Source organism: Caretta caretta, chromosome 5 (genome assembly GCF_965140235.1).
Source record: "Caretta caretta isolate rCarCar2 chromosome 5, rCarCar1.hap1, whole genome shotgun sequence".
Taxonomy (NCBI): domain Eukaryota; kingdom Metazoa; phylum Chordata; order Testudines; family Cheloniidae; genus Caretta; species Caretta caretta.
The window spans coordinates 56,540,345-56,557,215 of NC_134210.1; the positions used below are offsets into that span (position 1 = coordinate 56,540,345).

Here is a 16,871-nt window from a genome sequence, read left to right on the forward strand (position 1 = left end):
TGAAATTATACTTCTGTCAATAAAACTATCGAGAGCATTCATGTTGTACAGTTAAGCCCTCAAGTCAGGAAATATCAAAATTAAGTTTACACATAGAAACATTACTCTGCCCTTTTATGTGTGTGTATACTGTGTGAAGACCAAATTCTTCTGCTACAGAGGTACAATCCCATTGTTTTCCATGAATTTGCACTAGAGTAACAAGCAGAATTTGGCACATAGCCTTTAAATGTAATACCACATACTGTTTCTCAAAGATAATTTTGTCAAAGATAATTTGTCTCAAAGGTGATATTGTCAAACAGCATTTTCTACAACCTACGATGAACATTACATCATGTTGTTGTATTATCTACTACAATGCGTATTCCAGAAATTAAAGGACCATGAAATAAACTGTGTATACAAGATGCACACACAGGGTAAGGGCTTCTGTGGAGCCTGCCTCAATTCCAGTATACATAAATGTAGTCTACTTTTACTATAAACCTAGGTAAATTATTCTAGAAGTTATGTTTCAGAGTAGCAGCCGTGTTAGTCTGTATTCACAAAAAGAAAAGGAGTACTTGTGGCACCTTAGAGACTAACAAATTTATTTGAGCATAAGCTTTCGTGAGCTACAAGGTGCTCAAAAGTACTCCTTTTCTTTCTAGAAGTTATATTACTTGTACTGCACATATGCAAAGTACTGTTCTCAAAGACCTGGCTTGACCAGATCAAATCCAATCTTCCTCATAAACTTCAGATGTATTTCTATTAAATGAGTATAGCTATCTTGGCAAATTTCAACTTTCTATCCCTGTCTCCTTCAGTGCTGTTCACCAAAAGACAAGGTTGCAAGAGATGCTTCTTTTTCTAATGGAAAAAGTTCAGTTTTATGTTGTATTTTAGGCAAGTTTTTATTAACTTTACATATTTTGTCACCACATGTATAGTATATCTAGGAACATTCATTCAGTGGATTAGATACTTTCTTTGAAACATCACAAAATTCCCTTTCTCTAATGTCACTTGAAAATGGGTTAGAATTCTATAGTTGCACACAATCAAATTGAAACTTAATATATTTGACTTACCAAGAACACCTGACACTTTCAATAAACTGTAAACTTTCTCAAAATGTTAAGTACCTAATAGTATTAAATATCAGTAGTATGGCTTGCGGTAAATAAAACTACTAGTGATGATAATTTTCAAGAGTTCAAATTAAAATCTACATATGTGAACCTATAATAGTTCACTCTTTTTACTATGTTTCAGCTGAAGTTTCACTATATACTTCCTGGAAAGATTTTTATTCCCTTTTCTTACGTGCACAGTACTACATCATGCTACGTGTGCATATCTAACCTTGTAGAAAAAATGAGAAATAGTATCATAATGTAATTAAATACACTACTGTAAGGCATCCATGCAACAGATCAGAGTTGCTCTTTTATCTTAAATTTATCATTTCCTAACTTTTGTTTGTGTATATGTATATAAATAAAATATAGCTGGAAGGTTGGATACTACTTTAACATTGCATTAATATAGCTAGTTATTGCATTTAACTACCAGAGGTGTTTAAAGGAGTGAAGAGAAAAAGAATCCCAGTCCTGACAGGCACTGTTGGGTTAAGCTTTCTGGTATCCATCAATCTGATTAGTAAACGTCATATTTAGAACCCTCTAGACTGAACATACACCCTTCAGCCAAGGAGCAACTGATGCATTGCTATTTTGCAGGCTAAAGACCTGATCCAATGCCTGTTGAACTCACTGGACTTCCTACTGTTGACTTCAGTGTGCATTTAATGAGATCTTAAGTACACATTTCCATACTTGCTGTGTGTATTAAAACTTGCAATCTCTACATACATTTACAATTTGGAAATAAGTGTATATACACATGCACATTGCATGTATGTAATGTAAGTGTGAATGTACTTATTTGTCGTAAAAAAATATTGACAATGAGATGTTTATTTTTAACTGTTTTGTGTGGCAACTGACGTCAGTTATTGTAGTGGGTAATGTTGTATTATTATATGTTAATGTTATACTGTATTGGAAATGGCATTTTATAATCTCTTAGTAGTTTGTTACTTGACCTATCTGTAGTTTTTACAAACTTTAGGGGGCAGAGTTAAAGTTTGGTGAGTGAGATGTGAGTGAGTGAGGAAGGACAATATGGCATTAGGGAGCAGATGCAATCCTTTAGTTCATTTTCAGACATTTTTTTTAAAATGCAATTTTTTTTAAATAAGGCAGTTGGGCGGGGGGGTTAGCTGAACTTCATAAATACATTTGTAACTTCAACTCTTTTAACTAAAATTTTTGTTTGAGTTTACCTGTTAACTTTTTTTAAATGAGTAACAAAAGTTTGTCAAGTTGACACAAAAGGTCTGTAAGAGGGGAGGTCTGCTGTGGCAGAGCTTATAAGATATGCCAAAGTAGAGAGTCTCCGGCAGAATTTAGCATGTTCATAGGAGAAGAGGTATATCTGCATGAGAGATAGGGATGTAATGGATGGTGGAGGAGAGGGAAGAGGCTTTTCTCTACACTGGACAATTTAAAGTCTTACATAGAGAAAACTGTAAGCATTTAAAGTTTTATATAAGACTACAACTCCATTTCCCTGTTCCTTTCCTATTCCTTCATTCATCCAGAACCTCCCTGGACCACAGTCTCCTGTATCTTCATTCATTCCTTCCTCTCTGCCTCACCTGTTTTCCTCTTTCTTCTATTCCTCCCTCAATCCCCAGTCTCACAGAGCTTCCATATGTCAAGATTGGGGAGCATGGCTCTTCATGTGTCCCGATAGTTTGTCTCTCACGGATCCCTATCCCATTTCTATTCACCCTCTTCTAGACTCATGTCCCATAACATTTCCTCTTACCTCCCAATCATGCTTTCCCTCCACTCAGCACAACGTTAGCAACGTCAGTTTATAAATACACTTTCAATTAAAAATAGCTGCTATAGCCCAGTTCAGCAAAGCACTTGAACATGTTCTTAAGTGCTTTGCTGAATTCGAGCTTATATACATGTACAAATATACAGTATACAAATGTGGCCTTGACTGTAGCAGCAGGTAACTGTGAAGGGAAAGAAAAGGAAACAAAATCATGTGTTCTGCCATTTTAAGGCACATATACTATTACACCATGTTTCTGTGTCCAAAGCTACATTGGAGCCATGACGTCTTTCAGCCTGGCTCAGAAAGAGAACACAACAGCAAACAAAAAATGTCTTGCTTTAGCTAGAGTTGGGGGGATCTTAATTTATTATTTTGTATGCAATATAGTCCTGAGTAAGCAAGATGATCAGTTTTCCTCAAGAAATAAATTTACCTCAAAATATGATTTTTTTAAAACCATGAACATGTGAAAATTGGACTATAATGTAAATTTTTATCACCTTAATTATAGTTGTACTAACAAGTCTACTATAACAGTGACATATATTTTTTTAATATTTTATTGCTTTTGCCCATAATTTTCTTGAAGTACTAAGACATGACGGTATTTGGGCTAAAGATGAAAAGAAATTATTTTAAAAGTATGCTGACCTTAGAAGAACCTGCTAAGCAAACAAGTAAAATCATAACACTTTATGGTGGTTCTCCACTACCTCTTTCCCATCCCACTTTATTCAGCTGCAATGTTTATGATTTTAACATCTGTAATTTACCTTGGAAAAGGGCGTTTACTTGTAGGACTAAGAAATTAATTTTCCTTTTCAGCAGTTTCCAAAGTTCTCTTATTTATATATGTGGATATGATATAAAATTAAGAATATTAATCTTTAGAAAGATGCTTTGTGAATAAAATGAATTCTAGCCACATGCAAATTTCCATCTCCAATCTTGACCACAATGGCCATTGCCATGATGAGTAGAATGTATGTTGTGGCACTGAAGTTGGAGAGATTCTCCTATGACTGGGAAAGGACTGAAGTGCTGTATTTAATGGATCTAGAAAAGTAAAGGTAAATTATATGCCCTCTTTACCCCCACAGAAATGGATATAATAATTTGTTAAGGTATTTCAGCAGCTGTGGTTGACTCTACCTACAATGAGAAAGTTATTACATCTTCCTATGGAGCTGTAGTCTGAAAGTTTTTTGCATTATGGAACGTTTTTACAAGAAAAGAAAGTGATTAGCAAACTTGTTTACTTGAGAACAGCTGCAGTGTACTTTAAAATGAGTATTATGACAATTACTTCTGCCCATATTATGTGTCAATATTTTAAACATATGAAAAATAATCAAAGGGTAAAAAACTGAACCAGCCTTTTTAATGGCAGCATTGTATAGCACTGAGATGTTGCTAACAAATATCTACTTGCGATATCTAATTATGCAGATTGACTGCTAGTCTAAAGGTTAAATCCCTAGCTGCACTGGAACAGAGTTCATTACAGATTGAGGAGATGGGACACAAAGGCCAGCACACGTTTCACTTGCAATCCTTGGACTGTCAGGGAACCAAACTAGTCCCCAGCACAAGTTAGAGCAGTCTGAGGGCTTCTCCAACTCTTGCCCCTTGCAGGGTATGTCTACACAGGGATAAAAAAAACCCATGGCTGGCCCAGGCTCGCGAAACTCATGTTCAGGGGCTGAAAAATTGCTGTGTAGATATTTGGGCCCAGATTCTGGGACTTTATGAGGGAGGAGTGTCCCCGAGCTTGGGCTTCAGCCCAAGCCCAAATGTCTACACAGTAATTTTTAGCCCCACAGCCTGAGCCAGCTGACCCAAGCCAGCCATGGCACTTTTATCCCTGTGTAGGCATATCCTGAAGGGCCATTAGGCTGGTGATGACTGCCCTCTCTAGCACCCCTCTCTGAGGGAGACCAGGAACATGTGGTGTAGAGCCAATTGTGGTGGCTTTATACCTCCCATAGATATCCCTCTGAAAAGGGAATCCCTGTTTGCCTCTTTAGGGCAACTTTTATGGTTGAGCAGCCAGAGTCAGATGAACAGGAAGCGGCGGATGTTTCCTTCACTCTTTTTCTTCAATCAACTTCTTTTTGTGTTTGCAGTATTTACAGCTAGAAATGAGTCTGCAAAACTGAAATACTGGGGGGGAGGGTCAGAATTAGAGCACTATACTTGGCATGTGGGTTTTATTTACTCAGAAGCAATCGTGTTTTGCTTTATTCTAAATACGGTGTGTAATTTAATACAGTACGATTAGAGTGGAAAATTGGTAAAGGTCACACTATGTATCTATTATTAATGCTTGGTTATCTAAAAGGGAAAATCCTCCTGATTTGAAAATGCTTTATGCAGTTCAGATAATGAAGAATATAAATGTAGCTTTCATTCCAAAGTAAGCGATTTTGGAATACTACATATAACTTTTAAAATATAATATGTGAAAACAAGAAATTGACTAAATTAAATATTTGAATAGTTAGACAATTTGTCAGACTTATATCGACCATTCTTTGAGAAGAATGATCAGACTTCATTTGGTTTGAAATCTTGTGTCTTTTATAGGACTGGATGAAAGCTCTGCAGACGTTTTGCAATTTACGGAAAACCAGTCCTGGGACATCTAATAAACGGCTACGTCAGGTGAAATTGCTTAGATATTGTAGTTTTTCTAAAACTATATTGGTCAATCTTAGTGTTTTACTTTGAGACCTTTGTAAATGATGAATTATATATCTATATGTATGTGTGTATATGTACGTGATGCAATATTTTGTTAAACCTGCTGTAATAATTTATTCTTCAAGAATTGGTTGAAGCTTCCATATATGATAGAATAAAACACTTTATGGGCAGGCTTCAGGTTTGTTGCTCGGCGCTAAGGTCTGATCACCAGATAAAGTTGGGTAAAATTTTCAGAAGTGCATAAGTCCCATTTTCAAAAGTGACTTGTAGGTACTTCTTGTGTTTGCCATTTGCTTTTAAATGTTAAGTCTAGAAGGCAGCCATCTGCCACTAATACTTCTGTTCTCTTGAGCTTTGAGACAAGTACATAATGAGTCAAAATAGTCTTTTTTTCATCTTAATTCATTTCATTCATTGGATGAGAATACTGTCATGGGCAAGAAATTGGCGCAGAGATGGAGAACAAAGAATAGGCATGTTAATTTTCTTGACTACTGAAGGTTGGCAGTCAGGTGCCACAAGGTTCTGTATTAGGAATGGTGGTGTTGAATATTGTAATTATCTGGGTGGGGTAGGGAAAAAAAGGAGGTGAGCAGTGAGGTGGCAACATTTTCAGGCAACACAAAATTGTTTATTCGTTAAGCTCAGAGAAGATTGAGGTACTTTTGCAGGACCTAACTAAGCTAGGTAAATGGACAACATTATAGCAAATAAAATTCAGTGCTGTCAAATGCAAAGTAATGCACATTAGAAGGAATAATTTGAACTACTCGTTGTGAGCTCTAAATTAACTGTAACTGAAAAAGGCATGGCCAACATTATTCAGTAGCAACAAAAAAAGCAATGAAAATGTTAGGATGCATAAGGAATAGACAAAAACTTCCCTAAAAATAGTATGCTATTTTGTACGTTAGTGGTACTTACCTAGAATACTGTGTTTAGTTCTGGTTACCTTATTTCAAAAAAGATAAATAGTATATCAGAAATAAACAGAGGAGGGAGAGTCCAAGAGAGGTGACAGAGGAATGTTTAGAGAAAAAAACTTACATATAAAGTATGCGGAAAAAAATGGGACTGTTTATAGAGGAGACAAGTAAGTTGGGGGGGGGGGGCATGATAAAAGTATACAGAATAAAAAGTATAGAAATCATAGATCAGCAACTTCCATTTACCATTTCTCTCTGCCAGTTAGCATCACTCACAATCTGAGAAAATGAAAAAATTGATGAAATTGAAAGACAGTTAATTTAGAACTGAAAAAGAAATACCGTTTATACCACAAATAATGAATATGTGGAATTCACTGCTACAAGATATCAATGAAGTCAAGAGCATAGTAGCATTCATTGAATACCTGTTCCTTGGCTTAAGCCATCCTCTGAAATTAAGAAATTTTCCTATGGGCCTGTTATTCCATAATTGTTTGTTCTTCTTCGCCTGCTTGCTTATATCAATTCCAGTTAGGTGTGCGCCCACGCTGCATGCACGGCTATCGGAAACTTTTCCCTAGCAGCTACCCGTCGCGCAGGCTGTGGAGCCCCTTGGAGTGGCACCGACATGGCACTCTATGTACGACCCTGCTGGCCCGACCCTCCCTTCAGTTCCTTCTTACCGCCAGTGATGGTTGTTGGAACAGTGGTCTCTTGCTGGCAAGTGTCCCACTAATCCCTAGCTCTTCTAGCTAATCATTCTCTCTTAGTTGTTAATTGTAGTCTTTAGCAGTTGGGAGGAATTCCCCTCCAACGCATGCCACGAGGTGCTCCGGAGCATGCCGTCCCAGGCCTTAAAGCCTGTAGCTCCTGTGCCAAGCCTATGCCCATGGGCAACCCCCATGAATCCTGTCTCCGGTGTCCGGGAGAAGCTCATTAGTTGGACAAGTGCAAGATCTGCAAGGCCTTCGAGCCTCACACGAGGAAAGAGGAACATTTGATTAAAACAACTCCATATGGAGTAAGCCCTCTGTCTGCAGCAGAACCTGGCCCCTAGCACCTAGCTGCAAAGCGCTCCTCCAGCGGTGCCGACCACGGTACCGAAAAAGGACTCGGCATGCCTACCCAGGGGCTGGCAGTCTCCCGGGCCACAGAAGCGTTCTCCCCTGCACCGCTCTCATTCACCGGCTGCCCGTAAGAATCAGGCACAGGCAAAGTCTCCCCAGCAGCCTGTACAGTACATTGCTCCCCTGATGAACAAGGTACATTATCAGTTCATGGCCCTCCCATTCAGGCTGTGCACAGCTCCTCTTATCCTCCCCAAGTGCATGGCAGTGGTGGCAGCCTTTCTTCGCCACCACCACGTGCATGTCTACCCTTACCTGGACGACTGGCTGCTTTGGGGCCGCTCCCGCCAGCAGGTGGAGTCGCAGGTGCAAATGGTCAGAGACACATTCGATTGCTCAGGTATCATTCTCAATGTCAGCAAATCCGTCCTCACCCTGACTGAAAGAATAGAGTTCATTGGGGCAGTTCTGGATACGAATCAAGCGAGAGTCTTCCTGCCAGAGATGAGGTGCCTGGCCCTTTTGCAGTTAATCAGCAACCTTTGCAGCTTTCCCTCCACCATGGTGAGGCAGTGTCTCAGGCTGCTGGGCCATATGGCATCCTGCACTTAAGTGGTTCAACATGCCAGGTTATGACTCAGGCCTCTGCAAACGTGGCTTGCGTCTGTGTACCGCCCAAGCCGCGACAGTCTGGACATGGTGCTGACCGTCCCGAGGCACACCCTCGATTTCCTACATTGGTGGCTAGATCCCCACATGGTAGACGCTGGGGTTCCTTTTCACCCTCCCCAATCCACTTTAACTCTGGTAATGGATGCAGACGTGTTGGGCTGAAGAGTGCATCTCAGGAGCCTGACAACTCCGGGCTTGTGGCAGGTAGAGGAACTGGCTCTGCATATCAACATCAAAGAACTCAGGGCAGTCCGCCTCGCCTGCCAAGCGTTTCTCTCTTCCTTGCAGGGCCACTGTGTTGCAGTACTGATGAACAATACCACAGCCATGTTTTATATAAACGGACAAGTGGAGCCTGATTGTCTCCTCTCTGTCAGGAAGCCCTCCTGCTGTGGAAATTTTGTCTATCCCACTCCATCCTTCTTCAGGCTTTGTACCTGCCAGGAGTTCAGAACGTGCTGGCGGACAGCTTGAGCAGACGTTTCCTCAAGCACGAGTGGTCAATTCATCCGGACGTCATCCAGTCCCGGGTTTCCCCGAATTGATCTGTTCGTCACTTGGGTCAACAGGAAGTGTCCAACCTTCTGCTCCTTCAGGGGCCACAGCCCAGGCTCGATCGCAGATGCGTTCATGATTCCATGGTCCGGTCATCTGCTGTACGCCTTCCCGTCATTCCCGCTTATCCATAAGGTGCTTCTCAAGGTCTGCAGGGACAAAGCAGAAGTCATACTGGTGGCCCCAGCTTGGCCTCGCCAGTGCTGGTACCCCACCCCTGTGGACTTTTCGGTCCAGTCACTGGTACGGCTACCTGACCTCATTTCACAAAATTATAGTCGCCTCCTTCACCCAGACCTTCAGTCACTCCATCTCATGGCCTGGAGGATCCGTGACTGAACCAGGCAGCGCTTGCCTGCTCGGACCTGGTGAGACAGGTGCTTCTGGAGAGCTGCAAGCCATCTGCTAGAGCCACATACAGGGCGAAATGGAAGAAGTTCTCTAGCTGGTGTGCCCAAAGGCAGGTACTTCCACTCCAGGCTCCCATCCCTTGTATCCTAGATTATCTTCTGTGCCTGAAGGACCAGCATCTGGCATTCGGTTCCATCAAGGTCCACCTCACAGCCATCTCAGCGTTTCACCCAGGCGTTTCCGGGCGCTCGGTGTTCATGCACCCCATCGTGCGTCATTTCCTGCAAGGTCTGGAAAAGATACATCCCTGATGAAGCCCCCTATTCCGGCCTGGGACCTCAACCTAGTCCTCTCCCACCTCATGGGCCCTTCCTTCGAGCCGCTAGCTTGTTGTTCGCTTCTTTGCCTCTCTTGGAAGGTCGCTTTTCTGGTGGCTATCACCTCGGAATGACGCATGTCTGAACTGCAGGCCCTCATGTCTGAGCCTCCATACACTATCTTCCATAAGGACAAAGTGCAACTTCAGCTTCATCCAGCCTTCCTTCCCAAAGTGGTGTCCCACTTCCATGTTAGCCAGGACATCTTCCTGCCAATTTTCTAGCCAAAACCACACAACAGTCCCCACGAACAGCAACTGCGTTCACGGGATGTCAGGAGGGTGCTCGCTTTCTATATTGACCGCACAAAGCTGTTCCGCAAAACAACCCAGTTGTTCGTTGCCGTAGCAGAGCAGATGAAAGATTTGCCAGTCTCTTCCCAGCAGACCTCCTCCCAGATCACGGCGTGTATCTGCGCTTGTTATGACTTGGTGAAGGTTCCGCCGCCTGCCATCACAGCTCATGCCATGAGGGTGCAGGCCTTGTCGACAGCCTTCCTGGCCCATGTACCTCTCCAGGAAATCTGCAGGGTGCCACGTGGTCTTCAGTGCACACCTTCACGTTGCACTACGCCATTGTCCATGAATCTCGGGACGATGCGGCCTTCGGCAGAGTGGTACTTCGGTCGGCTATACCTTGACTCCAACCCCACTTCCGAGGTAAGGCTTGGAAGTCACCTAACTGGAATTGATATGAGCAAGCGCTTGAAGAAAAAACAGTTACTCACCCTTTTTGTAACTATTGTTCTTCGAGATGTGTTGCTCATATCTATTCCATTCCCCACCCCACCCACCCTTCCCCTCTGAAGGAGTTGCTGGCAAGAAGGAATTGAAGGTGGGGTTGGGCTGGCAGGATCGTATATAGAGCGCCATATCGGCGCCACGCCAGGGGGCTCCACAGCCGGCCCAACAGGTAGCTGCTAAGGAAAAGTTTCCATCAGCCGTGCATCCGGCACACGCGCACACCTAACTGGAATAGATATGAGCAACACATCTCTAAGAACAACAGTTACAAAAAGGGTGAGTAACCGTTTTTTTTCCAGGTTTATTGTACCTCCTTCTGAAGCTGCTATTGTTACAGATGGTATACTGCACTTAGATGGATCACAGTCCTGGTCTACTATGGTGTTGGCTATGTATACTCTATAAATATCTGATCGGATTCCCACTGATACCAATGGGAGTTGGATTGGGCCATAGATTCCGAGTATGAAGGTTAAAGCAAAGGTGCTTATTAGTACTGTAAATAATTCTGAATGCACACTAAGTTCTCTGAGAGGAGTTCAAACTTCAGATATTTTAGTAAATTTTCTAATGTCCCCTGAGAGCACAATTTAAAGATAGTATGACCATCAAAAGGTGCTATAATTTGAGCATCTGTAGTGCAGATAGAACTGCTCCCTTTGGAAAATGGAGAAAGTTTGTATTTAAATAAAACTTGTTTCAAGAAAGAAATTATGAGTTATTGTTTGTATTCTGATGGCAACCAGGTCTTAGACCCCAGTAGCATTGGGTGCTGTCCATGGCCCCTGCTCCAAGGGATTTATAATCTAAGATCTGGATTTTACATTTGGATCTGCTAGCGCAAAATCCAGTGCTTATCTGGAATCCTGTTTACTTCAGTAGGACTCTATGCAGGTGTAGCAGTCAGCACAAGTAAGTCTAATGCCTAATAAATATTATGGCCATAAAGGACAAAAAATAGATGATGTATTGGGAGAAAAAGAAAAAAATAATCAAAGTGATCTGAATGGTTGAGAATGATTCTTTTTAAAATTTATCACCACCTACCCCTCTAATAAGCTATTGTGTTACTGCTTTTTGACAATGGTTTGCTGCTATTCCTTGACTATTTCCTATTCTTTGTTTTTCCTTTATTTAAGTAATTATCTAGGTTTGATCAGCAAATTTTAGTGTGTGTCTGGCACTTGTATGTTAAAACGAAAGCTTTTAGAGCTGAAAAAATTCACCCTCTTCTATGTTAAGATTAAATCTTGTATATTTTCTTCAGGTCAGCAGCCTTATTTTACATGTTGAAGAAGCTCATACTCTCCCAGTAAAACACTTTACTAATCCGTATTGTAACATCTACCTGAACAGTGTCCAGGTAGCAAAAACGCATGTCAGGGAAGGGCAGAACCCTGTATGGTCAGAGGAATTTGTCTTTGAGTAAGTCTTGCTCTTTTTGAATTATAATAACATTTAAAAACTTGATATTTCTTAATACTTTATAGGTAGTGTGTTAATGATGATTAATTGAATTTTTATTTCTATCTTATTAAAAATTGACTAGATGGTTGTATATACATAACCTTCATTCAGCCACACGTTTTTCCTGTTGCATCCTAGATATTTTTGTTTAATGTAATATAACAGCAAGTGTATGGCTAATAAAGTTTTCTCTGGATGGTGGAACTAAACAATAGAAAATAATAGAAAATGTGTAATTGAACTTTTTAGTTTAATTAAAACGCCAGAGGAGTACAGTATTAATCAAGATTTTCTAATTTTTTCTCTAGTGATCTTTCACCTGATATCAACAGATTTGAGATAACTCTTAGTAACAAAACAAAGAAAAGTAAAGATCCAGATATATGTAAGTCTTATTTCTGTAAAAGAGAGAGAGATATATTACATGAACAGAGAACAAAGCTGTTTTCCCTTTGCAACACTTTTATCACTCTTGTATAGGGTGGTTTGATTTATATTTTGATTTAAATCATCCATTTTAATAATGATTTAAATCAGCAAGCAGGAAACCTCAATGTAAATCATTGATTTTAATCATGTTTTGCATTGCTACTTTATATTTTCCTGAAGAAATATTGATTCTCATTGGTTGTTAGCTATTAAAATATGTTGAATTGCAACTAAATATAATACACTAATTTTGATACTTTTTTTTTTGCCAACTTGGTGAATATGCCATATGGATACACTCTTATTTAAGCAGTTTTAAGAATCTGAATAAGTTGTTTTTTACATTTTTAGTGATGATAGAAAATGGTGAAAAAGTGCATTTCTTATTTGCTAGATTTTTTTTATTTGTAATTTGGGTCAAGCTCGAGTGGGATGGAAATTCAGATTTAATTAAAAATGCTCAAAAGCAATTTAATTTTTAAAAATTAAAACGACCTTAAAAGTGCTGGATACAGAAGAAAAAAATGTTTATCATAAAATTTATCGTAACATTTTGCATTTAAAAATGATTTATTAAGCAAAGGAAATATCTGTAGTAAGTGACTTGAATTGATTGTGTGGTCACCATGTTCGTCAAGATTTTAGAGCTAATAGATCTCATCCTCTCACACCTATTCGTATGTTGGGAGAGGAAAATAAGCTTTCTTGCTTTTTTCAACTCCAAATTGGTTTCTTAACTTTGCTTTAACTAGACATTTAGCTGAATAAATTGAATATGAAATGGGGAAAAAAAATTCTCTCTGCGCCTGCAGAAGAGGCCACTGTTGTCAAAAGTTAATTAGCCCTTCAACAAACTCTGGTTCCAGGAGCTTAGCCAGTGAGTTTAGTTCAGTGGTTTGACTTTCTTTAAAACCTGGCAACAAATATATGCTGCTTATTATTATTATTAATGTTTAATTTAAATGATTTTAATAGATTATAATTATTTTAGGCCTTAACACACAGATTGTGAATTTCAACTATAATTTTAAACAGGTTTATTTTAAAAAATACCCTCGCATTTAATGTACATAAATCCAATTAAAATCAATTTTTTAGTTTTTAAATTGATTTTATCCACACCAAAACAATAGTCGCACAACAGAAGATAGATTTCTGCATTGCATTTTTGCAATTACTCTGTTATTAGTGTATTCATTCCTTAGAAGTACCTTACTGACATATTAAAACTTTAGAAATAGTATATGTTCTCATAACTGCAATAAAATGGTCAATAACTTAGTTCAAAATTATCTTTTGTCCAATGTATCTCACTAGATATATCCTAGACTAGCTATTACACTATATTATGATACTACCTCTCATCAAGCAGGAGGAAATAGGCTGTGAATCTTATCCTGTTCTATAAAAGGCAAGACTCCACCTAAGGTAACTTTCTTGATCTTTCGGATCTCTCCAAGACTGGCAGTATGGAGTTTGCTTAGGTCTCTCCAGTTCTTTGCTGTTTCTAGTTGGATTATGAGGGAATAGGAGGGGATGAAGGAAAAGGGAACAGGAAAAGTGAAAATTCTTTGGTTTCTAACAAAGCCTCAGTACCCTATTGATCCAACTGTCCTGGACATAATATCACAGAACTACAGCAAGATGATGCATCCCAGTCCTCTTAGCCTCCATGTCACAGCTTGGATGCCTAATAGTTAACTCCTTAGGAAACAGAGTATTCCCTGGAGGTTCAAAACATTTCTTTAAATAGCAGAAAGCCATCCATCAGCTATACTTACTTGATGAAGTGGAGAAGATTCTCTGTATGGTCCCAGCAGAAAGATATTCCTCCTTTGAAGACTTCCAAACAATATATATATTCTGGATGATCCATCTAAAAGTGAAAGATCTCTGAAAGTTCCCTTGGCAGCCATTTCTGCATTCCATCCTCTGGTGGGGAGGAAGAGCTTTTTTTTCCCCAACCCCAAAATCTTTTTGATTTTTGAAGGGGTTAGACAGACTCATCCCACATTTAACAGACCCCACAACTTTTAGGGATCTAAATTTGGTTTTGTCAGCTCTAACAGACACCCCACCTTTTGAACCTCTGGCTACTTGTTTGCTTTCTCATCTCTCGATATAGAGTTTCTGGCGACTATTACCACCACCAGGAGAGTGACAGAGCTGCAGACTGACTCCCCATATTCTATAAAGGTAGTCTGTTTACATCCAGAGCTTACATTTCTCACTAAGGAGGTGACTGATTTTCACCTAAATCAGACTGCATACTTCCAAATTTTTTTTCCAAAGCCTCACTCTCCTAAAGAGACTTCATACTTTAGACGTCTGCTGGGCATTAGCTTTTTACCTGGACATGACTAAACAGCTTTGTGTATCTTCTCAATTATTCATCTCCTTTTCTGATAGAATGAAGGAGCAACCTGTCTCTTCTCCTGCATTTCTCCCTATATTCTGCTGTTATGAAATGGCTCCGGCTTCTACACCAGAGAGTGTTTTAGTACATTCTACAAGAGCACAAGCTGTGACAGCTGCTTTCTTGGGTCAGGTACTCATCAGTGACATTTGCAGGGCTGCAATTTGGTCATCTGTTCATACTATCACGGCTTATTATGCTCTCTCTCAAGCTTCAAAAGATAATGCTAGATTTGGGAGAGTTGCATTGCAATCCTTGTTCAGTTAGATTCTGAAATCTTCCTTCATCTTGAACTGCTTGCAAGTCACCTGAAGTAGAATGGACATTTGCAATCATTTGAAGAGAAAAAATGGATACTTACCTGGTGTTACACATGTCCATTCCATGACCCACCCTCCTTCCTTTCTTCACTGGATTCCAGCAAGAAGGGGTTGAGGCAGCTCCATCCTTTTGTACCTTTTGCTAGCAGCAAGAGAACACGGAGGGCGTATGTGCCCCCCCAGCAGCCACTTTGGCTGTGGTGGACTTGATGTGCACGCACTGAAGTAGAATGGACAAGTGCAACAAATCTCAAAGAACAACTGTAACAAAACAGGTAAGTTCCTGTTTTGTTTCAGGCGAATAAAATGTTTTTCAGGTTTCCAGTTCTCCAGGCTCAGTGTTACTTCTCAGCCTTCAGTGTGGTTCCTGCTGTTCAGTCTGCCACTTTGCAGGCACAGTTTGTGCCTGTCTATAACATAGCTCATCCCCCTTGCTCCCACCTCCCTGCTATTTGTTCTGTGTCTGCTTTCCTCACTTGCTGTCTATCTGTGCTGTTCATGTTGCCTTTACTGCCTGACATATTCCTTTGGGGGTTAGCTTAGACTCCTCCCAAGAACTGCACTGAGTACATTCTTGTTCCAGCATGTTCAGACTTACCCTCCCCACAGCCTGTACACTTAGCTCTCGGAGCAGGTTTGCTTTCTGCAGCACAAGTTTTCTTTTGTGCAGCAAACACTAGTATCTCCTTCAGTCCTGGTCCCTCCTCCTTTGAATACCTTTACAGGTTCTTTAACCCACCTTTGAGCTCCCCCAAGATGTATCCCATTTGGAAACTGCTATAGAAAATTATATTGTTGCCATTTGGACACTTTAGATGAATATAAGAGATGATCCCACAATCACCTATTTCCACTCCATCTCTATTCCCTATCCGCTACTCCTTCTTTAAATACACATTGATTTAAGATGCATGACTTGGCTCAAAGGCCTAACAGATGGATAGCTGTCCCTCTTAGAATGAAACTGTGGATTTGTATGAGTCATCAGATGAGCCACCATCAGTGGGAGAATTCTTCTAAGTTACCTGACCCACTGAGGCTGTGATCCATAGAACTTTTAGCTTCTTGGGTCTGGAAGCTTACTATCTCCCTTTTCCATCAGCTTAAAAAAGACTCTCTTCTGGAAGGCTGTTCTCTTAAATGAAACTGTTTGGGAGGTAGTGAACCAGGAGAGGAGTCTGACAAGGTAGTTAGAAGTTAAGATAAATAGGCTTATAGAAATGTAGGTCTGGAAGGGACCTTGAGAGGTCATCTAGTCCATCCCACTGTGCTGAGACAGGACCAAGTAAACGTAGACCATCTCGGATAGATGTTTGTCTAATCCGTTCTTAAAAACCTTCAATAGAGGGGGTTTCACAACCTCCTTTGGTATTCCAGTGCTAAATTGCCCTATAGTTAGAATGTTTTTCCTAATATCTTACGTAAATCTCCCTTGCTACAGATTAAGCCCGTTACTTTTTGTCCTACCTTCAGAGGGCATGGAGGACAAAAGATCTCCATCCTCTTTATACCAGCCCTTAATGTATTTGAAGGCTTTTATCAGGTCCACCTTCATCTTCTTTTCTCAAGACTAAACTCGCCCAGTTGTATTAACCTTTCCTAATAGGTTAGGTTTTCTAACCCTTTTATCATTTTTGTTGTTCTCCTCTGGACTCTTTTCAGTTTGTCCTTATCTTAAAGTGTGTGGGCTCCAAACTGGACATAGTACACCAGCTGAGGCCTACCCAGTGCTGAGTAGAATGGAACAGTTATTTCCTGTCTCTCACGACACACCTGTTAATATATCCCAGAATAATAGCTTTTTTTGCAACTATATCATATTGTTAGAAGTTTGTGACCCACTGTAACCTCCAGGCCCTTTTCAGCAGTTACTACTGCCTCGCCATATATTCCCATTTTGCATTTGTGCATTTAACTTTTTCTTCCTTAGTGTAGTGT

General features: G+C 40.2%; 1 protein-coding gene across 2 annotated transcripts in view; it reads left to right on the forward strand.

Moving 5' to 3' along the window:
- RASA1 (RAS p21 protein activator 1) overlaps positions 1-16,871 on the forward strand; it is a 124,149-nt gene that overhangs the window by 79,075 nt on the left and 28,203 nt on the right. For both annotated transcript variants that reach the window (XM_048851924.2, XM_075128561.1), the window contains exons 13-15: positions 5,488-5,565; positions 11,569-11,726; positions 12,077-12,153. In XM_048851924.2, coding sequence (XP_048707881.2) covers positions 5,488-5,565; positions 11,569-11,726; positions 12,077-12,153 — 313 coding nt within the window. The remainder of the gene's footprint in view (positions 1-5,487; positions 5,566-11,568; positions 11,727-12,076; positions 12,154-16,871) is intronic.